Here is a 25,309-nt window from a genome sequence, read left to right as displayed (position 1 = left end):
TCTACCTGCCAGAAGTGAGAGCTTGCCCTATAGTACAAATTGAGGGATTTGGTTATCTACAGTCGGTTTCCAGCAGACTGGCTGCCTTGTCCCACCCGTGGCTGGGGAGCTGAGGACAACCCTGTCAGAGCGAGTTTTGCTCTGAAACCTCTCTCGAGGTTCTCTCTGTGAACGCAGAGGTACAGTTACACTGTGTTGCAGCGTTTTTTAAACTGGATCATGTAAAACTATTTTTTCCATAACTCTCTCAAAATTTACGATGACAGTTGAAGTTTACTGTTTACCTTAATGTCACCTTCATCAGAACTTTTGAAATAGGAGGGAGAAATATATGAGTAGCAAACATTATATGTTTTTGGTTAGTTATGCGACCCTGCTGAGGACCATCCCAAAATGCCCTGCACAACTTAGCTTAAATTTAACTTTCAATGCAAGTTACAGACCAGTGACACCTAGCTGAAGGGGGAAGTACTTTGAACATGCATTCTGTTTTGTATATACCTTTGTATTTCGTTATGCAATCAGGTATTTCCGTTCTGAACTCTATCTTGGCAGTAGTCCCACAATATTTGAAGTACGGTGTGTAAAATACACAGTCTATACTGCAAGGTTACTGTCAGAATTTAAATAAGATTTTTTACATTTCTGGTCCTCATGAAAAAGTGTTTAAGGTGTTGCAAAGTCTTAAATGCAGTTCACCCATCTCCCAGTCCCTTAAGAGACACAGCAAGTTGATTATCTTCACCTTAGCACTGTGTTCACCCTTAATGGTATGATGCCAGGAGATACCATCACTCCCCTTGACCTCTGGCATGTTCTCAATTAACGGTTCTGACCTTAATGAAGGGAACAATTGGGAACTGTGTTGCTTAATCTTATAATGAAATGCACATTAGCAGATACATAATCGATATGATCCAGAAACATATAACATAACTTAAAAAATGGAGAGACTTGCAAAAAAATAGGAAGAGGTTATTTTAATCAAGCAAAAACAGTTATAATCACTCTTTCTAAAAATAAAATTAGACTCTTTATCAATCCTTAACATCTGCATTTAATATTTTCTTCTAAACAAAAATACAGATGCAGCAAATTACAGTCTTTGACAACGTACAGTATTTACCTTCTCTGACACGTATTTTAATTCTAATTTGGTCATTAATACTAGACTCATTACTGCAACGTGTTACTTGTAGTAAAAGTGCCACAATTGAACTATAAACATGACATTGCCATCTTAAAACTGCTTTGCTATAAATTGTAGAGAATATACAGTTACAAAGTCATTGTGTTTTTATCAAAATATACAAACCCCCCCAGACCTAACACAAGCTATCAATATTTTTCTTATGAACTATACAGTTATATAAAATATTTGTAAAATTATCTTTATATGTATAAATATTCTACCTTATTTGCTTTGGTCTATAATTATCATCATACAAGTCCACTTAGAAAATATCTCCGTGTACTTTCTTTGAAACATCATTGTACTTTCCTATGTTTATTCTTCTGTTATCCTTATTTAAATGGAACCAAAGCTGCCATGAAACCAAACAGTTCTCAAAGGGTTCACAGCATTCACCAATGACAGAATAAATAAGTGGACTATATTATTACTTCAATCGATGCTGTAGTTATCATTCCAACTGTAGTTTTACCATACCCAAGCTATAGTTTCTTTTAGAATATTCAAGAAAACAAAGTAAACAAATCGTATACCATATTTGCACACAGAATTAAGTTGAGATTCACTAACCTTTGTCCTGGTTTAAGTTTTTAACACTTTGCAAAGATGAATGTACATGACTAATTGGAAATGCAGATACCTTACAAAAGAGCCCTATCATATAATATGCAACTTGTAGACATATACCCTCGTTAACTCTTTTAAAACCTCTTAATCTCAGTTAAAATTAATCACATTTTCACAAAATAGTATGAATTGTAAGATTTATTTTCGTGATGTCTTCTGGAAGCCTACACCCTTCTGATTCTTGGTGAATGCAAAACAAGAAGCTGGAAGGCTCACCATAACCTTTTGGGTTGGCAGGATGATGGAGGCAGAAACACTTCTAACACTTCTTTCTCCATCAACCTGTTGCAGGCACCTCTCTGCTCTGGGCCCACCGTGCTGAGACAAGGGACACAGTGACAAAGCTTGCCTGGGGTGAGATGCTGGGATCTTTACTGGGATCATTGAGCAGGGATATAGGAAGTTAGATGTTGCATTTAAGGCATGGGGATGACAAGGAACCCTACAAACTGTCCCAATCCCTTTTTATACATAGGAACTGCCTCAGGGATACATGTGGAAGCAGGCATCTGAGCGTTTACCTATTCCTCCCAAAATCAAACGACTTATTGGGAGTTGCTCTGTCATCTGTTGTCCAGACATTATTCCAAGATGTAGAGGAAGACTCTAAATCTTCTTCTAAATCTTCTGCTGCTGAGAAGAACAGTATTTCTAAAAGACAGGAGTTGCAGACTCACCAGGAGGTGGAAGTTTATATTCATGAGTTCCTTAATCTAGGCTGTTTCAGAAGAACAATTTTCTTTAGACAGATGCAACTGAAAAGTGCTACCAGGCCACTGACAGTTGAATCTTTTGGAATTTTTGCCATTTGGAAGACCGGCTATTATGTGTTCCACTGAATCTTTATTACATGTCTCAGAGATATCGTACATCTGGAGCACTTTCCGTACAAGCTCTCAGAGACTTAATGCTTATTAGGGTTAACGACAAAACAATCTGGAAAGAAAAAGAGGTTTATGCTTCTACATGTGTTTGGTAAGTGTTGAGTTACAGAAAAGCACTCCAGAACTCAACTGTACTTCGGCATACCCAAATTCAAGAAACATTTCCTACCTTCACTTCAGAATACACTAAGTCACATTTTCTTTTATAAACACATTATTTTTTGTTTAAACAATTGCAATACATGGTTTCTGCAGCAAAAATTCCTTCTATAGAATATACTTTGAACCTACATATTTATTTTACCCAGAATGATTCCTCACTGTAAAATAGTTCAGTGGCTAGTTTCTTGTAACAATAACTAGAAGGGGGTTGGTTGGTCATGATTTTTTTCTTCTTTCTCTCTGTATGTACGTTAGAAGTCTATTGTGGTGAAAGTATTTTGGGTCTTTCACATTAAGTTTGTATTATTGCAAATACTAGTTATCCTTTTCAGTATTATATTTTTTCCTCCTTTTGCATATACAACATATGTTTAAAAGACACAATCTTAGTAAATGATACTAATTAGAGTGGAGTTTTCCCATTCAATGCATCTACATTTTCTCCTATATATATAATTTTGCATTTTTCTTCTCTTTCATGCAACTACCACTCAGAGTATTACTTCTGGAGTTACATTTTGTATATTTTTCACTTCGCTTCCTTCTGGGCGAAGAAAATGTTGATTTTCCAACAGCTGAGCACTTTCACTGCAAAACTGTTCTTTTCTATCTTGTGGACCTGGACTTTTGAATAGATGTTTCTTCTGGTGCATTCCCAGGGCAGCAGCTGTCTTGCAAATTTTGGGGCACTGAAAGCAAGCGTATCCTTTTCCATTATGCTCACGCACATGCCGTTGCTCATGGTTCCTTTTGGTAGAAAGGTACAGGAAACTCTGTAAGCAGAACTGACAGTGGTAGCGTTTTTCTCCAGTATGAATTCTTTCGTGTATTTTGAGTGTTTCATTTAAAGTGAATGCCTTGTTACAGTATTGGCAGACAAAGTCTTTGACACCTAAGTGAATACGTTCATGTTTCTGTAGATTTCCAGGAACTGAAAAACATTTCCCACAGGTTTTGCAGGTATAGGGCTTTTCCCCAGTGTGACACCTCATATGCATTTTTAAGGTGGATGGACTTTGAAATTGTTTTTGGCATAATTCACAGATGTAAGGCTTTGAAGTAGCAATATGCCAGTGCACATGGTCTTGAATTTCTGCGTTGGAAGATTTATCTCTTTCACAGAGCTCACAGTGAAGACTGGGCATTTCTGTGTTCTCTTCTTGACTGGCAGCTTTTTCTTCAGGAGCATTCCTGAGTGCATACTCCCGACTGCACATACTGTGACTTTCCATAACGGTGTTTCTGTTTCCATGCTTTTTCCTCCATTTGGTCTTTTTCATTTTTCTTAGCTGTTTAGATTTCTTTTTTGGTTTGTAATTGTAATATGGTCTCCAAGGCTTATCACTGGAGTCCTGATCACTTACATCATCGCACATTTCTGCCAGCTCCAGGCACTCTGAGCTATAGAGCCTAGATGGGCTTCTTTCCTTTATCTCCATTTCCGACTCCTCAATTAGGTTGTCCTGTTTGGACTCGTGTTTAGATTTGCGGCCCCTTTTACAGAACAGCTTAGATCCTAATATATGCCTTTTTACAATAGCCTCGTTACCAATTTTTACTGTTATTTGGCAAAGAGGAGCAACATTGCTGTCAGTAGATGTTCCAGGTAAGGCAGGCTTTGCGATGTAAGTTTCAGTTTTACTCGATTCTTGAACAGTATCAGTGGTTTTGCTGGATGAACCTCCAGACCCTTGGATGTGCTGCATATCCTCAGTTGCTTCTGCTCTGGTGCACTGCAGTGTTTTCTTTTTCTCCTTAATAGTTTTTGGTTTGGTAATGCATTTTCCATAATTATCTGACCCATATTTACTGTCATCACTTACAGATTGACTAGGTAGATTACTAGATGATTCTGTCTTACTGTTTTCTATGGAAGTGACTGTTTTACTGTGCATTATTACCGACGAAACTCTGCTACTGTGCATTATAACAGAGGGTGCAGAACTGCTGTAACTGATTACAGAGGTTGAATTTTCATTCACGTTAGTTAAAGACACAATTGAGGAATCATACTCACGAGAACTAGAGTCATTTGGGGCAGTGGGACCTCTTTTGTCAGCTGTGAAAAAGTCTCTTTGCAGGTCAGAATTTAAGATACCTACTCCCCAAGAGGAAGAATTCTGAGTATTTGTGGAAGGTGCTGCATCATTACACGAAGAGGTGTCCAGGGCAAGAGTTCTGTTGTTTGTTAGTATATTACTTTGAAAATTCAGTGATGGTAGCTCAGAGCTAAGAGAACTCTGAATGAAGCAGTTACTAGGAGCAGTTTCATTAGCTTGGCTACTTGTTTGAACATTTTCATATGCAGAATTTCGGTAGGACTTATAAGGTAGTCGCCTGCATTTCATAGGTAGAAGGCGATAAAGTTTGTACGGGTACATGCTTGGTTTTAAGCCTCCATTGGCTGTCTTCTTATTTACTGAGAGGCGATGGTCAATTGCATGGAACGATTTCTGATGATTTTTTAGAATATAGTAAGTCATAAAAGTCTCCAGGCAGAAAATGCACTGATAGCGTCTTTCTCCGGTGTGCCAGATCTCGTGTCTGGTGCGATACTCAGCTAATGCAAATACTTTGTTGCAGTAGTGACAAGGGTATGTTCTTCTCCAGGAATGCACATTTGCATGTCTTCGAAGGCTTGACAATGTTACATAACTACGTTTGCAAACTATACAGGTATATAATATCTGCCCATCAACAACTTTAACCAAATGATCTGTTTCTGGTAAAGTGCAGTTTGCATTAGAATAATCAGTGATGCTGTTTTCAGACAATAGAGGCTCTGCGTTTGCATATGAACTTCCATTCCTTCCATCCGTGGCAGTATAGTTATCTGAAAAATTTTGTTCATTTCCATTGTGAACAGATAAGCTACTTGATCTCATACAGACTTGTTCATGACTTTCCAGTATATTTAGATTTGCAAATTGCTTGCTGCAGTATTTGCATACGAAAGTTTCCTGATTCTCTGAGTGGAGCTGAAGATGAGTACTGAGTAATGCCCTGTCACTGAATGATTTCGCGCAGCAGTTACAGTTGTAAGCAGGTGGAACAGTTGCTGCAGATCCAGAGATATTAGCAGATTTGTTTTCCTCTTCTCTGGGCAAATGGAAATCTGCTTTACTCTGAGGTTTTGGAAAGGAAACAATTCTCTGGTCGTTAACTGCTTCACGTGGGGTTTCTGTGTTGGTCACTGTAGAGGCCGGTGCTTTTGCTACAGCCAAACCAGTCCCCTGGGACTTGAAAGCTGCCTTAGGAGTACTGCATGCTTGTTTTGCTGGCTGAACAAGTGGTGTTGCTTGGTGGTTTTCATAGTGGTCTTCAACTGTCTTGTATGAAGGGCTGCTGTCCTGTTCAAAACACGGTGTTCCTTGAAAAGTATCTCCTCCCGAAGAAACTGCGTAGGAGTGCTCTGCCAGCGTACTGGCTGGCTCGGCATCTTTGCAAGCATCGCTTCTGTCGAGGTTGACGTTGGGTGTTTGTATCGTCTCAGATACCTTTTTGAAGCTTGCCCTCAAATCAAGTGGAGAAAACAAACTGTTTTCAGTTTCAAAAATTGAGAATGCATTTGTAATTCGTGGTCCATTTGTAACAGCAGATTCTTCGTGTCTCTTTTCATGTTTTTCCTCTTTAACAGTCCCTTTCTCATTAATACAGTATGCATAGGGGCAGGGGGAGCTTGAGAAATTAACATCTGTAAGATCTTCAAGAAATGATATTCCCAATTTTTTCCCTGCAGCTGCCAGGTCTGTTACAGTCTCCTGCCTCTTAACAACTACTGTGGAACTGTAAATGTAGTTCAGTATTTCTGTAAACACTTCAGCTTTGAGATCATCTAGCTCCAGTACATGACCTGAAATACAGATAGTACGACTCCAAAAAATGTTTTTAAAGTAAAGGCTTGAAGCTGCCAGCACATTACTATGGGCTTTAAATTTGGTGTCTTCCACAATGATGGTGACATCACATAAAATACCCCTTATGCGCTGTTCATTTAAAATGGAAAGTACAGTGTCACTGTGGAAGTCGTCTTTGAGATCCTTTGAATGAGACATGACTGTCATCTACAAGGAAAAAAAAGAACAGTGTAAATATATTTTGAGGCAATTTTCATTCATTTCGATTACATATCAAGTTTATAGTTCCATATTTTTTATAATTGTTTTTAAACATATTAACTTTTAAAATGTTGAGAACGAGTAAAATGTTGTCATAGCATTTCAGGTTGAAGTCACGTAGGTTCATTCACGCCAACACCACTGAAGGTAACCTGGCTTCTCAGGACAGCAGGGATGATTTATGTACAGTGATCACCAGGTAGAAATTATTTTCTCCTGGTTGTCTGACACTGCAATCTTAGATGCATTATCAGCTTCATCAGTTGCATATTGTTCCCCATTTCATTTGGGCTGTGCTACTGTCTCAACGTACAAGTCTCTCTAGATCCGACACATACAGCACCTGCAGCTCATTGGTGGGAGTCAGACCTTCCCTGCGCCTGCACTGCCCCATCATCCACACGGTGCCTACCATTGGGGACCACGACCACCAGCTCTAGTTTGTGCCACTAGGTGCATCTGCTCAGCTTCACACTAAATGACTCACTGAACCCTTGAGGTAATTCCTCAGCACATGACCAAGGTATTTGGCAGGCGCTATGGGGAAGGCAAGTTGAATCGCTGTGGTTCTGTGGATACCAAGGACTTTGCTTTCTGGGGCTGCTTGTCAAACAGTCATGTTAGAACACAGCCACATTTGATCAGCTTATTAAATCAGTATTTAAAACAGGGATCAGAGATTCCCATGAAATAAAGTTTCAGCTACAGGATAAGGCTTTATAAACAACTGAGTGCACAAGCAACAAAGTTTTGTAAATGATAGTGGAGCACATATAACATTGTTTACATAATTTAAACACTATTAAAAAAGCTTCTTAGATAAATAGTTAAAACCCTGAAATTATAAATTTAGGGAGTAAAACGGGTAATAGAACATTTTTTCCTTAGTTAATAGCTTAGATTCATAGTGTTCAGTTTATAATGTAACAGTGTTTGTTCTTAATTTCTACCAAATAATAAGATTTCATTGCAATAGCAAATACTGTTAAATAATTGCCAATTTATAATAATGAGGTTCAGTGTTGACCAAAAAAATGTGTAGATTATCCGGACTGTACAGTATGGCTATGCAGTGGTTTACTGACTGAAATAGAAGATGCAAAATATGAATGAAAAACACACTGATGAAAGAAACAGATGGATTTAACATCATGTATATGGAAAAAATCTCTGGTTAAACCAGTTCATTTTTGTTTCATTCAAACACCAAATTAAAGGGGTTGTTTTCACTTGTTTTTTGTTTTCCCCCAAAACTCCAAGTTATGTTTTCTACTACTGCTGACCAGGTCATCAAGAAACAGTTGTCCTACTGACACTCACCAATCACTACAGTAAAAAAATCTGCATATTTAATTTTAAGACCCTTTTCTTCCAATTTGTGTAATCAAAATGTACCTTAAATAATGACCAACTGCAGGTATTTTGTAATACAGATTAAAACAGCCCCATGCCGTAGTGCTCTAGTAAGACAGGAGTACCTTCTGAACATTCCAGTTACTCTTCCAAATGGAAATGCAAAGCTTAAAAATTATTATGGCCCTTTCCACCAGAAAGTTAACATTTAATGTGCTAACTTATTTTTAAGATGGGTCAGATCCAAAGCGTGAAATAAGGTTTCAACTCATATTCATGAAGCAAACAGCAATGCCAACTGAGAACACATTGGTTTGCCCACCCAAGCTATTTGAAAGTAGTCCTTCATTGAAAACAGGGTCTTTATCACAAAGTAGTAAGGGACATAGACACATGCTCTAGCTGATCTAGTTGCACTTTGGACAGCGTATCACAAAGCTTATTTCACTGCAAATCAAATCATGAAAAAAAAAAAAAAAGAATGACCATCTTACTGTTAAAACAAACAAAATATAATTTGATATATTTCAGATGAGGCTTAGAAGTAAGATTTGTACCTTACACTGTTTCTGTCAGGGAGGTATTACCCATGCAAATGGCCCAAACTGCTAATACATCTACTGACTGAGAATTTTCAAGGCACAAAATTCAGAAAAATCAAAATAGTGATTTTTAAAGAATATCTCTGATGCTTATATATACCATGGACAGAAAGAAGTGAATTCATCAGTACAGTTGTGATAGAAATGTAGATGTAGATATTTTGATTATCTGGTCACTTATAGCTGTAAATCTAGATGCAGTGTTTTGTGCCTTTAAATTATAAAATCATAGTTTGTGTTTGTTCATTACATTTATTTGTCTTAAAATAAATATTTATTCATTTCGAGTGATAATATGAAATTCACAGTAATTGAGTACAGTTATTTTCTTTGGTTTGGTATCTGAAAAGAAGTAAATAATTTTAGTTTTTTACTATCATATCAAGTCCTGGACAGAAAGAATACTGACAAAAACACTTCTTCAAGCAAGCAGCCACTATCACATAATTGATTCTTTTTTCTCATTGACAATGTCTGAGATTACATCTAACTTGCTCATATGATGTTGTACTAGAAACCAACTGTCAGACATCAAAAACATTTCACAACGGGAGCTATTGATAGAGTTATTTCCTGAGTATAAGAAATAAATGATGTCAGCTCTACTTCCCAGTGAATTACCCCCAAAGGAACTTGCCTGTGTTTTTTCTGTTTCTTTACAGGAGACAGCTGGTTTTAGTTCAAAGATGCATCATCTGACATACTGTTTGCTAAATATATCAGTTTCATACTAAGAGGCATTTATACACGAAGTCTAGTGTTTTTAGTAGAAGTCTTGCTATTCAACTAGCTATTTCAAAGTTTACCCTCTTGAGAAGAGAATCTTTTCTATTTCTACTTGAGTGTACATAGACTGCCAATTTTTGTAGCCTGTGAACCATGGACATGGTGGTATCCTAAGTAAAACATTGAGCTAGATTCCTCGTGTACAAGCAGCAGAAACTATCATTTGCGTTTTGGATGTATACTTTTTTTTTCTCCCCTATGTGCTAAACCATCTGCTATTGTAAAGTTATACAGAAAAATTCCAGAGCAAATTAGTTTTTAGGTTCAACACTTTTTGTTTCTGTTTCAAACTATGCATTCCCAAAATAGTCCATTTATTCATGTGTGTAATGATTTTCTCTACCGGCTTTTATTGTACTTGTCTTGCTTCCTTCATTTGTCAAAAATGTACCTGAAGTGCTGTAAAAACAAAATATCCTACCTAGAACACACACAAATGGATTATTTTAGGAATAGTTTACATTTCATTTCAAGTTGGCACGGCAAGAAGAAAAGCAGCATTTTAGTTTCCAGGAGTTGTCTGCTCTAACCAAGAAACATAGAATTAATAAGAAAAGATATCCATATTCATTATTATAAAAGGTAGTTATAACATTACCTTTTCTGACATCAACAGAATACCACTGCAGAACAACGTAACTTCTAATGTTATTTTCATATTTACCAGAAAGAAAGGTCAGAGACTGATGCATCCAAATACAAATGTGACTAGCCATGCCTCACAGCTGATGCTGCTAATTATAAGAACTAGATCAGTCAACTCCACATGGACACTGCAGAGGCAAGATGCCACTGCTGATTTTCATATCAATATTATTTTGAAGTGAACAAAGATCACAAGAGTCTTTCTGGCCTACAAATACCAAATATAACAAAACAAAACAAAATCCTACCAAAGAAGAACAGTTCCAATCTAGGAATATTATTTTTAACTCTTGCTAAGCTTTGAAACCTATTGCCAGGCAAGTGCACCACATTACCCAAGAGGAGACTTCAGTCCCCTAAATTTAAAAAGGCAAGATAACGGCACCAACAAAACCCCGTTAGGGCCAATTGCCTGTACTCAGGCCAAATAAAAAACAAGAGTCTGAAAAACTGTTATTACAGTTTATCAACTTTCTGTTTTTTTAAATTCCTAACATTTCCACTGGGATTTTAAGGAAGGTGCTAACACTTCCTGGTGCCGCTCTCAAGGCGGACACAGCTTTGTAGGGCCTCCCTCCTCCAGGTCCAGCCGGGCAGGTTGGCCGTGCCAGGCTGCGTGGAGCGGGCGGCCTTCAGCCGGCCTCCTGCCTACAGCCTCAGGCACACAGGGAAATTTTAATGATGGCTAATTATACTTAACAGCTTGAGCGGCTTGCAGCTTAGTGCTACGCTCGACATAGCGATGCACTACTGCTGCAAGCACACTGACACGTCTTCTATTTCAGACTCTTGGTTCTTGCATCCTTACCTATTGATATAACATTTCGCTCTTCTATTTATTACAGCTTCGTAGGCATTATGGACTTCAAATCATTTTTTTTTCACACCGCTTCCTCTAACTCAGACAGCTGGAGGGCGGCAGAACAGCCCAAGCACGCTTTTAGTACCGGCACTCCCTCACTTCCCAGCTCGGCCCTGCGAGCTCATGGCACGAAAGCAGCCGCGGGGACCCCCGCAGCCCCCGGGGCCGCCTTTCCCCAGCCTCGCCCCTCTCGCAGCCCCCCGCCCGCCGGGGCTCGCCCCGCGGCCCGGTGCCGCCGCTGCCCACACGGTGGAGCTGGACGCCCGCGCAAGCCCCGTCCCCTGTAACGACCGGAGGCGGGCGGGGGCGGCTGCTGCCCCTGTACAAGGTGATCCGCGCCTCGGGGGGCTCCACCGCCACCGCCGGCCGCCCCGCACGAACGCCGCACAGTGCGAGCTCCCGGCGCAGCACCTTAGCGTCAGTGCAGCGGCCTGTCCCGGGGCACAGCCTCCGCGGGCAGCAAGCGTCGGCAGCCCCTCAGCGGCAGATAAGGCGGCGGCGCTTCCTGCTTCTGGTAACTGCGTGCCCCGTGCGCGGCGCTCAGCCGAGCCTCGAGCCGAGGAAGCGACGCACATTAGCCTGCAACGTGACTCTTCCTAGCACCAGCACAAACGCTTAAGCAGCCTGACGCTCGATGCAGCGCAACTCACTGTGTCCGAGCTACGAGGCGATTAAAACCGCGTCTGCGGGGTCCCCCTCGGCAGCGAGGAAGGCGAGGGCGGGCGGCGGGCTGGCGGGGCAGGTGCCGGCTTCCTGGCGGCGCGGGGCCGCCGATGGCGGGCGGGAGGGCGCCGCCGCCATTTTGCGGCGCTGCTCCTGGGCGGCCGGCTGCGCCCGGGGCCGGCGCCGCGCTGGTTTCCGCGGGCCGGGTTCCCGTTAATTTCACATTAAGCTTTGCGCTTAATTTACGCGGCCGCCTGGGGCGTTCATAGTGTTAGGAAAGGTGTTTACGGGCAAGCACCGCAAATTTAAAGCGGTGAGGAAATCCAGCGATTCCCTGTATCCGAGCCCCGTTTCTGTGATCACCAGTGCGGTTTGATCCACGTTTAGCGTTCCTTTAATGCCTAACAAAGAAATTTATTTGCCTTGCTCTCCTTCAAAGCCTTTCTCACACGAAGAAAGAGAAAGCGTCTGTGGAGAAATGGAACTCGCTACAGTAACTAATGCAACTCCCCACTAAAAAGGAGAGAGATGAGGCGTTTCCTTTAAGTAACCATATCTGAAAAAAAGCTTCTTTCAGATCTTGAAGTTCATTTGCATTTACCTTCTTTCTTTATCTGATTATCTTGTTTTTAACCATATATAAATTAATAAAGTATCAAGGAGATGCATGTTTTGAGCAGTCATTCTCTAATTTCTCTTATTTTAAATTATTTATTACCTCAGGAAACAAGTGCAACAACACTACTAGTGCTTCAGAAACACTAACAAATGTAAACCTGAATAAAGAAGGAAGGAGTTTGATTTGCTTTAGCTATATACCCCAACATATTTGGTACTGCCTTCCAGCACATATTATTCCCTCTGCCTCTTTCCCAGGTACTCGGAATCATGTAGCTAAGGAAAAAAAAAAAAGGTTTTTAAGTCAGGTGGAAAACATGTAACATAACTGAGAAGCAGATTTTCATACTCACATGAAGGTTATTTCAATCTTGGCCTTTGTCTGTTGCTTATGTACTGTTGCTTAGTATTGTTTTAGGCATATATATCTATCAATATGTATTAATGAAGATTTCTGACATGTGCCATAAGAAGTATTTGTGACAAATGTTTTGTCAGTAGGAATACAGTAATATGGATTAAATTAAATCTGTAATACATTAAAAGAAAGAAATAACCATGCATTACTGAGCAATAATAAATACAAGTATCATTTTACATTAAGTGAATCAAATTTAAGGAAGAATATGTTTTGAATTCCCACTAAATCTTCATTATTATTGCTTTATTTGTATTGTTTTTAAAATCAGAGGCACAACTGTCATTTGTTTAGCAGATATCCTCAATTTAGAGACATTATTTTATTTGTTCTTGACCCTTTGATGTCCTGGTAGTATCTATAGACAATGTAACAGAGTTGAACTGATTTTTTTATTTTTTATTTTTTGTGTGTGTGCGTGTGTGTGTGTGTGTGTGTGTTTTAATTAATAGTGTGTTTTCTTAGGGCAACTTTAGCTCATCAACTATACAAAGAATCCCTTTTTCTGTGGCCAGCACTGTAATTGAAGGTGCTAATTTCCACAAATAGGTTTGAGCTACTTGGAATTCACAGTCACATCAGCTTCTTATACATTAAAAACACTTTGGAGTAAGAAATTCTTTATGAGGCCATCTTGACTGCACCCAAGACTTTACCTTCCCCTTATAATCATTCATGTAAAAACATTTAGATGCAAAGAAAATGGATTACTTCTTACATGGTATAATTAATTACAAGGTATAGAGAAAATTGCCAGCAAAATTCTTTAAAATGAATAAACAATCCCAAGGCTGCCGGAGTGTGCTGTGTGAATGCTTTGCTGAAGTCTGATAATCTCACTTCTGCAAATCATGGCACGTGGTATTTTTTCCTTAAGAGTATTTCAGGCTGCCCAGGAAAAAAGAAAAAAAAATGTTCCAATATTCCTTCCTAGCCAAGCAGTTTCAGTTCTTAAACAACAGCAGGAAACAACATACATAGCGTTACCATCTCTTGCAAATTCCTCATGAGGATTTTGGACAGGACTTGACTGGTTTCTTTCTCAATGCCTTGAGCAGACCAGCCTATCGAGGAGAAAAATGCTTGGATGGACTGCTTTTGCTCTCACAGCTGAGGCCAAGGCGACTAGTGATGCTGCTGAGAAGGAAAACAAAGCTCTTCACCCATCAGGCAGCCCAACACTTCACTCAGGCAGCCCAAAGTGGCTCCACTCCACTTTCTGTTACATGAGCAAGGGAAAGAGTGGCTTTGCATAACTCTTCTCCTCTTCCACAGCTTTGAGTGGAGTTAGAAGACAGGGGAAGGAGCCCATTTATGGAGGCCCGTGGCAGCTGCCTGCTGCTTGAAGTCTGACCAGGACAGGGACATGCCTGGCAGAACTCATTCGATTCTCAAGCTGCACACATGCACCAAAGAAAGAACAAGTCTTTCCCTATGGTATATTGGCTTCAATATTAATTTTAGTTATGGTGTAATCTAAGTCCCATTAACACTAAACACATCCAAATAATTTTTGAAGGTATAACTAAGATTGTCTCTCCACCAGTCTAAAGAAGAAAATGAAGCAAATGCAATACCTGACATAAATCCAAATTCTTCTTTAGCACAAAATAGAAAAGCTTATGCTGTATTGCTACTAAGAATCAGCTGACTTTACATCTTGCTATCTCTGAACAATCTCAACATTATTTCCATTTAAGTCTTCATATTTTTTTCTATGCTGCTGACAAGCTACTTTCTAGCCTCCCACACTTCTGGGACAGAACACAGTCCTTAGCAAGCACAGATCAATTGCAGTCATGAAGCTATGTTTACAGACAGTGTTTTCCATTTTTCTATTGTTGACCTTTGTCAACAAAATTAGCAAATTAAACCTTTAAGTTCTTTTCATTTTGGACAATTACTATGTTGCCCATTCGGTTATCAGAAAGACAAAATAAAAGTAGTGCAACCAGCCTTTTGTTTTCAAATTTTCAGAGGAAACAGCCTTTGAATATCTGAATCAACATACCTAAGAGCACCAGATAAATTGTTTGCTCAGGGCGCCACTATTATTCTTGGTCAGGTGTGCTGGGGACCAGGCAGATAGAGCCATTGTTGCCCTTCACTGCATACAGCTGACGCAGCAAATCCTTCTAGGCTGAAAACAGAGCTAAATCCCTTCCCCCGGCAACACCCCTGCTTTGGTGGCTTGCTCTATAGCCAATTTTAAAACCGGAATCGGTCTTAAAGCTGTTAACTAGCCACCGCTGATCGCCAACATTCCTTATTGAATTTGTTTTTGGCATTTATGCTGCTAAAATTTAGCATGCCAAAAGCAACACATAAGTGATAGCTATTACTCTGAATCATTGCGTAAGTGTGGCAATTAATTTTGGCAACTTGCTTGACACAGAGAGTAACTTCGGCTGTACGTTCTTAAATATTCTTATACTCCATTCTGTGCTGACCCAAGCCTTACTCCTCTTCTGGCCTGCTGTGTGCTTCCAACCTAAAAGCTAGAGCAGGGCCTCTGTGCAAGCTATGGGGGAGGACTGTGGCAGTGAGAAGAAAATCTTGATGGCTCTAGCTCCGGTTTGTGCTGCGTGCTCAGTCACTAATGTGAATTACCTCAGGTACAAATCCTAGCCAGACAGTGAGCTCAGTTCAGATGGGGAACATCAAGAAAAAACAAGAACAATAATCAGTCAACTTGCATCTCCTTAATACTTCCCTGAACTCTTACTGACTCAAAAGGCTTAAGAGTATTGTAGTGCTTGATGCTGTATAACAACAGGGTTTATGGTTCAAGACTGTGAAAAGATTCATGTGATAGTGTTCAAACTATCCAGAATTATGCTGGATTCTGATTTACTTGACCACTGAGTGTTATAGAAATGTTTAACATTTTCAGGATAATCTTTGTGTGCTAAATCTCAGTGCTGTGTTACGTATGAAGCCCCCTCTCTTAATGCATACTACAAAAAATTGAATGGGAGTGTTTTAATTGATTTGAAGAGGGTTTTATTTAGGCTATCGATTACAACACCTTAATTTAAGCTCTGAATTTGCAGATCCACATTTGTACTGTCTTTTTAATTACTAGCGTTTTGGACTTAGACATATCATCTAGGGGGTAACAATTAAGCCAAAGGGTTGTACGGTTTTCATTTTATATGCAAATGAATACTTTGAGAAGAAAGGCCAAAAATACTGTGTACATAAACTTGCTGAAGTCAGTAAACAAATTTGTCAAAACGGATCTTGCATATCTGAAATTTTAATCCGGGAATATAAAACAAAACAGTATGATACAAACACTTGCACAGGAAGTATGAGTACTGCCTAAATGCTACGTCCAAATCTTATTCTGAAAGTCCAAGGACAATTGCCATTCTGATTTCTACAGATTTTTTCTCTTTTCCCCCCTTCTCTTTCTGTTGTTGACTGTGAGAAGGCAACACGTGTTCACATCTCTTTGCCTGGATATGTTGGATAGAATGAGAGTGCTACAGACAACACTAGGTTTTGTTGTTGTTGTTCCAAGTGGCTTTAGTTTGTTATCGTGTCAAACAGAATAATCATACTTGCATCCAAACGCTGGTGCAAGATTCAAATTTACAATGGCTGAGCATTTCTGAAAGGCAACAGAAACCTTCATTTTTGTGTTCTGTTGTCATAAAGGAGTTCTATTAAGTATTCAGAATCTCAGAGAAAGGTTTCGATTCGCAGACCAAACCCAGTATGTCAATTCCAAGTCCCATTTAAAGCTCAATTTAAACTCACAAGAGATTTCCACTGAAAACATGAGTTCTTTAGGTTTAAACCTTTGAGTACTAAGAAGCCACATTGGGTCATGCACAGAAATCTTTTTATATGGTGATTTTGAAAATGCATGCATTATTATGAGCACATGGTATGTAAATGCATTGGGCTGCTTAATAAGTATTCACTGGCACACATCTGCAGCTTTGCTTATGTACCTTTTATTCCTATGTGGTTGCCAAGGAAACAGGTTATGGCCCAGTATTCTACCTAAAATATACCAAGCAAGAATTCTATGGTAATTTACTTAAAATAGGTATAACTTTGATTTTCCAGTATATTGCTTCTGCAAGTCCAGGTAACTTGAATCTATCTACTTTTAATATTTTATTAATTTAAACTTCTAATTCCATCATATTGTCTCTGATTATCCGTTATCATTTTCTGTCATACAACATTGTGTATTAAAAGTAAACTTAACTACAGAAACATTTTAAGATATTATAGGAATTCCAGATGTTTTTGCTTTTTTTTTTTAAATTCAGTTCCTTATCTTACATTTTGCCTAGTACCCTTAATTATGTATTTCTACTTTAAGATTTCACAACATTAACGACTATGATCCAACAGACCGTTTCCTACTGAAATTTATGCAAATAGTGCCACTGAAATCAATGAAACAATTCCCTTGCTGTAATGCAAATTATACTCTGTGATGCAAAAGACCACATTCAAAATTAATGAATTAATCAGGGTTTCATGGATTATTTCATTCAATACCTACATACATCAAATCTAAAGCACAACTACTAGACATGTTTATTTTAACCACGATGATTATTGTATATTCACAGTAAGTAGAAAGTAAACTGCTACAATTTGAAAATGTCATGCAGAACTCCTATTTTGAAATACTCTGGTTATTCATCCTTTAATTTACAAAGTGCTGTTTATACCTCATAATTCAGTAGCTTTTTTTTACTACCCCGATTACAGTCATATATAAGGGTAGAGGTTAGCCATTTCTAGCTGAACCACCTACAATTATATCAGAAATGGGTGTTGTCACTAGGAGAGTTCCTCTACCTTTGTCGTATGGCACAGACTGGTAATGAACATTGGTGGCTCGGATCCACTTCTAGAGAGCTAACTTTCTGGCAAGCTCAGGAGGTTTCCTGGCCTGCCAATACGTTAGGTTTGTACAGATCATTGGAGGCTGTAACAACCTGTTAGAAACATCTTTTCTGTCTGATTTTACTTCACTAACTTCTATGGCAACAAAAGCGCAGCAGGAGGATGGAAAAATCCAACAATACTGATAACTGAGTAGAGTGATGCAGTACCACAGAGATAACAGTCTCTGAAAGGATTCTTAAAAAGGTAGATCTTAACCAAAAAGAAGTCATGCAACAACATGGTTTTAAAGTATTCAATACTTAAGCTGTTTTTCTGTGCGAGTTTTAAAGAGATTTCAGCTTGCTATGATCACCCCATAAAGGTACGCGACTAAAATCAGGTTGTTCTTCTGTTAGCGCCTTTTAGAAGTGGTATTGACAGCTATGTTCTGCAAAATAATCTCAGTAATTTTGTGACCTCTGTGGCTACTGTGTGTCAGCCTGCAAAGGGGAAGATCCCAATGTAATGACTAAATTATTAGTCAAGTACCAATTGCCAAATACGTTGTGTAATTCATTTAAATTTTTAGTGGAATGCTGTGGGACTCTAAATCCACATCTGGGTGCTTGCAACACATCAGCAATAAAACAGGGCAGCTAACCAGACTATTAGGAATACTGCATCTGCCTGCATTGTTTTACTGTGTTTTAACCTGTGTATTGTAAACTGGATGCTGTTTCATATGTCCAAAAAAGAAATCTAAGCATGGTTTCAAGTTTAAAAACTACTTTATCGGGATCGCTGGAAAATTTAGACTAAAACCAATCCTTGGCTCTACTTCCTTTCCCCCATCTCAACTGTATCCAAGTCATTCCTAACACTTCTACCTAATAAGACCTCAAATAATGGAGGCTTCACAGCTTTCTCAGACAGTCTGTTCCTGAGTTTTGCAAGTTGAAGTCAGTGGAAAGCAAGTGGTTTTTAGGATTAGCTATCACAGTTTGCCAGTTTAGAAAACAAATTATAGTATGGGGAGAAACAATCATCTTTACTAGTCAAATCCCTTGACTGCATATAAACTGTCAAAACCAATTACAAGTTATTCTTTATCTTAAAAGCCTCCCTGCATTTCTGCAGTCTTTCAGAAAGCTTTTTCTTTCTCCTCTTTCTATTCTGCCACTTTTCTTTCAGCCTCTTTTATTACAGATAGCATCATGAGTCTTTTCTGGGCAGCTCTTGTTCTCCGGAATACACTTCCTGTATCTCTCTGCTCAAATGACTCATCATTGTTGAACATCCTGATTTTATGTTATTGTACATAAAACCCCCTAATAACTTTTCATATAATAGTTTAAAAATTATTCAGAACATGGCTTTGTTCCAGAGATCCTAAACAGAATCAAATTGTTTCATACAGCAACTGCAAAATCTTACAGATAAGGAATTACGACTGAGCTGATAGCCTTTTTTATATTCCAGCAATTAATCATAGATACATCTTCCATTTACAAATATACCACTATACTTTTATAAACAGCAGTATGCAGGCACTACAGGATCCGTTACTTTGGCTTTAAAATGTAAAAAGATAAGCTTTTGTTTTGTTTTTGTCTGAGTACATTTTTAGTATATCTTGATTTTAGTAAATATTCTACAGCTTACACATAAGCCTGTAACAAAGACCAGAATGAAGGAGATTTGCATTAAGCCATTATCCCAAACACCAATAATGTCCTAAGCACATCTACATTGACAAATGACTGTCAAATATTACGGTGAATGGGAATCTTAAACATCCAGGAATCCAGAAGTAAAGGAGCTTATTGACGCTAAAGAATTTCCAAATTTGACAACACTGGAATTCAAATGTAGTACTAGACAAAATGAAGTCCTTTTAAAACACAATGAAACAATTCCCATGATAAAATACAACAGAGACACTAGATGACCCAAAGGCATTAATTAAAAGGGTTAATTGTTACCTGCCCATTACTACCAGAGTCTCTGTGATAGTCTCACAAATATGATCTGAACATAGTTTCACACTGCTGCAGCTTCAAATCAAAATGAAGTTTAGAGCCAGAAGTAACCTGAATCAGAAATGTCATTGAAAAGCAGTAGGATAATGCTTAAATGAATGATTTTTAGTTTGATTTCATTTTTACTCAAGTTTTGTGTAGATTTTCCATTAGGCAGGAGTGGAATTAGCATGGATAAAACACATTTTGATTATAAAAAGGAGGGCTGAGTATTAGCAATTACGCTCCTAGGATAAAACTGTACAGAACCCCCCTCCCTCCCAAATAACATCTGACAGACTGTGCTCGAGGTGTGAAAAACTGCACCTGTCTCTATCCCCTGTAGCCAAGAAGAATAACATGGATGGAGTTTACACCAGAGCTCATATGGCACCTCTGGCTATAACGTTCTGAAACTGTATTAGGTGGGTCCAACTGCCATGGCTATACATGCAGCAAGCCACACAGAACAGTCAAACTGGAGTCATCTTGCAAATTACTGGAATCCTCCTTAGTAAATAAATCAGTTTCTTTTGCTAGAAGAAATTATTGTCCACAGGCTGCCAATGAGTTTTTCCAGAATCATGAAAGCACTTGAGTCCAGCCATATTAATCACAAGAGGACTTGCATCCCCTAATAAAAGAGCATATTTGCAAATGGATTTAAAACAACTGTAGTGAAGCATGCTCATGTAACGGAGCTGCACTTGCTTTAAATGCCTTGAGTGGATATATTTGAACACAAAGCCATAATAAAAACAGTTTAACTCAAAGTGCCCCATCTCCTCTAAAAATAAATATCAATGGCAATAAATAGATTGCTTCTGCATAGCATTAGCTCAGCAACATCCTTTAAAAATAACCACACAAAATAAACAAAAATGCAGTTTTGATAACTACATGTAATGGCGCACACCATATAACATTTTTCAGACCAAAAAAAAAAAAAAAAACATCAGAAGGAATCTACTGGAGATAAATCAAATTACAAAATAACATGCAAACTTTAATATGTCACTTGAGAGATGCTGCTTATTATGTTTTCAGCTCAGCTTCTTTAGGTGGAACACAGAAATACTGCATCATGTCAAGCTAATCTCATAATTACGAATCAAATGGTTTTTATTATCATTATTAAGCACTGGCCTATCGAGGCAAGTGACAACAGTCATATTCCTGAGCAGTTTTACGCTGTTTGTTTGGAGTGTACTGAAGTGGTATATTTAGAAATAAATGAGAATTAGTTTGATAGTACTGAAACTCTCAAGGCTATTATTGATATAATTGGCTGTACATCTAAATACCTCCTTTGTATTAATTTTCAGTGCTGGGTCCTCATCCAAACAAAATGCACTTAGTCATTTTAGAGTCAAGGACATGAAAGGAAAATGGCTACCCTGCTGCAAAAGTCTCATTGCAGTAGTGAGAATTTCTCAAGTCACGTACAAAGGGGATTCACAAGGAGATACACCACGTTACAAGCACAGTGGAGACATTCAGTAACATCTGTTAACTGCGGCACACATAAGATTTCTGATTTACTGATATTGTTAAAAAACATCAGCTAAAAATAGAAATAAGGAATTATAATACTTAATTTTTGCAAAATCTGTGAGGTCTGCATATCACCGTAGACTGCAAGTGAGCTTATTTTATAAAGTCTTACTTAAGATCCTACACAAGTTATTTTCCAGTCTGGTTAAGCAGCTCTTTAGTTGAACTTCAGAATAGGTCCACTATTTAAAGAAAGGTTTATTAACATTACCGTGGCTGAATTCAGCAAAGGTGAAAGAAGGTTTAAACTTCTGATTCTCTACGTTTCTCAGCTACTAAATGTTTCAGTGATACTTTTATACTTGTGATAATGAAACTATCACTTTATATACACGCAGTACAAACCTTGACCTACATGTAAGACTAGGCTAAAATAAAAAAAAAAAAAAAAAGAAAGAAACTGGGGTACGTTTCTGGAAACAACCAATACAAAACAGGAATAAAATAGTTTTTTTCTTGTGTACAGCTTTATAAACATGGCATCGTTTAATAAATGACAGCCGCATGGAAACACAGAATGAGATGAGATTCTCATTTAGAACCGAAAAGAAACTTAACTGTAAAATTTCCATTTGCACTGTGGTATTGCTATTAAAGAGAATAACTTCGTATTACATCTCTACTATTGCACCTTTTAAAAGGATTTGGTTGCCAAGGAAACTAGTTCTGGCCCAGTATTAATCTGAAACAAATATATTACAAAAGTTGGTGTAAGTAGTACAGTACTCATAATTATTTTTATTCTTAATGCTCAGATTCAGGTTTTTGTACCTAAGGCTGTTAAGCTTTTATTTCATAACCTTATTTTTGTGTGAAGTAAAACACACTTCAGTGAGCTGATACTCAGTTTAAGCTGACAGGGCCATCTATATCAATCTCTCTCTTTAAAGTCCTTCTATGTTAAAATAAAAATAAATGCTGCAGGTGTATGTTTGTAGCCAATTCTGAAAATCTAAGTATGAAGCATACTAATCTTTATTTAAGATTTCGCACAAAACACAGAAAACCGCTTACGACAATTTAAATATTTTTCATTTTTCTTATCTACCTTAATTTTTATTTTTGCATTTTAACTGCAAGCTCAGTAATGGTTATAGTCAGCTTTAAAATATAATTGAATCAATAGGGTTTTCAAAAATTCTTTTGTTGCAGAAGCGTTGCCACGCCCTTAGTACATATGATTATTTTAACAGGCATGATTGTTCTACTTTCACAATAGATTTTTTTTAAAAGCAGATAAAAACAATTGTCATGCCAGTATGTGAAGCCAACAATTTAACACTGCAGTTTTCATTATCAATTTAGCACTGTTTTTTGTTTTTTAATCTGAAAGCTACATTCTAAAGCCCATTTCATGTACTTGCAACACTGACCAAGAAATCAGTAAAACATGCAAATCTCAACCTACCTGCGTGTATCACTTAGTGCAGTGTTAGCATGGCAATGCACCCAGCCATTTTTATGTAAAGCGATGGAGATAAATTCTATTCTTGGTCTTCTTGATAATTTTTTTAGAAGCAGTTGTCAAAAATCAGATGGGAAGCAGCTTGAATAGACCGTGATCAGGAGAACTGAGTTTATCAATAGGGAAAGCAGGAGTGGGGAAAAAAATGTCCTCATCCAAGGTTTTCCGAAACTGCAACACAAGGTTTTTTTTTTTTTCCTCCTCCTCAGAGTGTTTGAAGCTTGAAGCTGACCACTGCAAAGGCCACTTGTCACATTTACTGAAAATCAGCCTATTGATATCACAGCTGAAAATATAAACTCGACAACCAAAGCCCATTGCACAACGTGGACTGCGTAAGAGTTAAAAATAGATGCGACGTGCCTCCTACCTGCATAATAAATATGTAAGTTTCAAGTGCTTTAATTCGATATTCACATTAATTAACAATACAATATACATTATTTAAACTACAGTAAACGCAAGAAGAAAAAGGGTGACACCATCTGGAAGCACGGTTTGCTCCTTTTTCTTTCTTTCCTTTTTTTTTTTTTTTTTTTTTTTTTTTTATCCTTTCCAAGGGCTAATAATGTAGTTTGAATGTGATGACAAGCTAACAGCTCACCACATTGCAAATGAAAAAGAATTCTTAAGGTGATGCTCAAATATCTAAGCCTGAAATGAAGCACAAGCCAGTCTTCACTACTGCATGATATGGCACACAGACCATTTAACATACTCACATTTGAGATACTAGGCACGGTATAATGAATTCAATACACAGCATGCACACAGCACAAGCAACGTTAATCCTGCCTGCCATTTTAGGCTTGCAGGAGTAAGATACATACTGCAGCACAGCTCTGGTAAGGGAGGAGGCAAGGGACAGCTCACCTTAAATGCAGTATCTGATTAATGTTGTAAGTGACATTGCGTATCAGCTACAGAGTCTTGGTTCAACTGGGTGGGAGGGAACAAAGAAAATTGTCATCAACTGGTGATGCAAGATGAGCTCCAGTCACTAACACTGTTAGCAAACTCCAAATTCTACAACAATACAGTAGTAGACATTTCAAACTCTTATCAAAATCTGCCTGTGCAATGGCTGAGTCCGCCTGCCGAGGAAAAAAAACAATCTTCTTGCTTACTGGAGAAAGGCTGGATTGACTACGGTAACATCCTCTTGAAGCAGAAAGATTTCGTATCGCACAGATTAAATCCTGGATGCATTTGCTGTGCTTTTCTAATTTCTAAGTTTTAGAATTAAAAAATAAGAAGACAATTAAAAAAACAAACAAACAAACAAACACAAAACATAATTAAAGATGTAATGCTCATATAAATAAATAATTTCTTTTTTTTTTCTTTCCTTTCTGCTTTTTCTCTTTTACAGTCCCTCAAAATCCTGAGCAGTATTGACAAACCACACAAGCACAGGGTCTGACTGCATGATCAGCTGTCTGTGTCTACGCTACACCCTGTTAACCACAAGCAGTGTTAGAGCTAAATATATCTGCAATGCAGAAACGGTAGGTGCTGTGCTATACAGTTCTGATTAATTATAAAATATTCTTCTATCCTCAGATATAATAAAAAAAAAAGAAAAAATCGTGCTGATCTCCTTCAGGCACGGTATCTGTCAGATTTACAAAACATAAAAGCTACGCTAAGTATCCTGACCTAGATAGCACTAAGAAGACTTAAGCAGCATACAAGCATACTCACTGTCAAAGCAAGGAAAACGAAACAATGATTGTCTAACCAAACTGAAAGCAACAGCTCACTACCACAGTATGAATTCCAAAATGCTACATACAGTATATGCACATCTCATGTTATTGGGAGATGCAAAGCTCCTTTTTTTTTTTTTTTTTTTTTTTTTTCCCTTCTCAGAGGCTTTTCTTAGCTACGGTTGCACAATGACACTCTGACATCATGGAGGTCAATGCAGCTACTAAAGTGCTCTCGTCTTTTTTTTTTTTTCCCCTTAAAAAAAGGATTTTGAAACATTAAACTGAAATAATAATAACAATAATAAAATCTGCATCATCTACTTAACATCTTTCTTTTACCTGCTGAGATTAACGCCACGTGCATGTTGTTCTGCTAAATATGTTAAATTGGTATCACCCACTGCAGAGATTGCACGAGTGTAATTGTGGGAATTAGGTTTTCCCAGATAAGTAGAAGTGTTACAAAAGGCTTATTTTCTGGAAATTTTCAAAATACAATGAAACATTTCAAATATATAATGAAAAAATATGCAGAGAAAAAAAATAAAAACTGCTTATCAGATTTTTTAAAATGCCTAATGAACAAAACTGTTTTTATTTTCCTTGTCACCATGTCTCCAAAAGGAGAATGAAAGTACCATGCCACAATTTACTATGACCTGAATTATTTTCCCAGATGGCTAAACCATCATTTGAGGTAAAACAAACCGTAAGACCCATCTATATAGCAAAGTGCCCCACCCCCACTTCCAGTGACTTCTCATAGCTTC

At 38.1% G+C, this 25,309-nt stretch overlaps 1 protein-coding gene across 11 annotated transcripts; it reads right to left on the bottom strand.

Moving 5' to 3' along the window:
• Positions 1 to 1,033: 1,033 nt before the first annotated feature.
• On the bottom strand, positions 1,034 to 24,631 carry ZBTB38 (zinc finger and BTB domain containing 38). 11 transcript variants are annotated; one of them, XM_072042682.1, is made up of 5 exons: positions 24,532 to 24,630; positions 23,955 to 24,056; positions 23,701 to 23,766; positions 22,771 to 23,197; positions 1,034 to 6,929 (listed from the first exon to the last, which is right to left on the bottom strand). In XM_072042682.1, the coding sequence occupies exon 5, from the start codon at positions 6,927 to 6,929 to the stop codon at positions 3,357 to 3,359; it is 3,573 nt and encodes a 1,190-aa protein (XP_071898783.1). In that variant the 5' UTR covers positions 22,771 to 23,197; positions 23,701 to 23,766; positions 23,955 to 24,056; positions 24,532 to 24,630; the 3' UTR covers positions 1,034 to 3,356. The 11 variants fall into 11 exon arrangements, with proteins under 11 accessions (XP_071898783.1, XP_071898784.1, XP_071898787.1 ...); XM_072042683.1 differs by lacking the exon at positions 23,955 to 24,056 and having other exon boundaries at positions 24,532 to 24,631; XM_072042686.1 differs by lacking the exon at positions 23,955 to 24,056 and having other exon boundaries at positions 22,771 to 22,998; positions 24,532 to 24,631.
• Between the last annotated feature and the right edge of the window lie 678 nt (positions 24,632 to 25,309).

This window comes from Anas platyrhynchos, chromosome 9, assembly GCF_047663525.1.
Source record: "Anas platyrhynchos isolate ZD024472 breed Pekin duck chromosome 9, IASCAAS_PekinDuck_T2T, whole genome shotgun sequence".
Classification (NCBI taxonomy): domain Eukaryota; kingdom Metazoa; phylum Chordata; class Aves; order Anseriformes; family Anatidae; genus Anas; species Anas platyrhynchos.
This window is presented reverse-complemented; position numbering and strand designations above follow the sequence as displayed.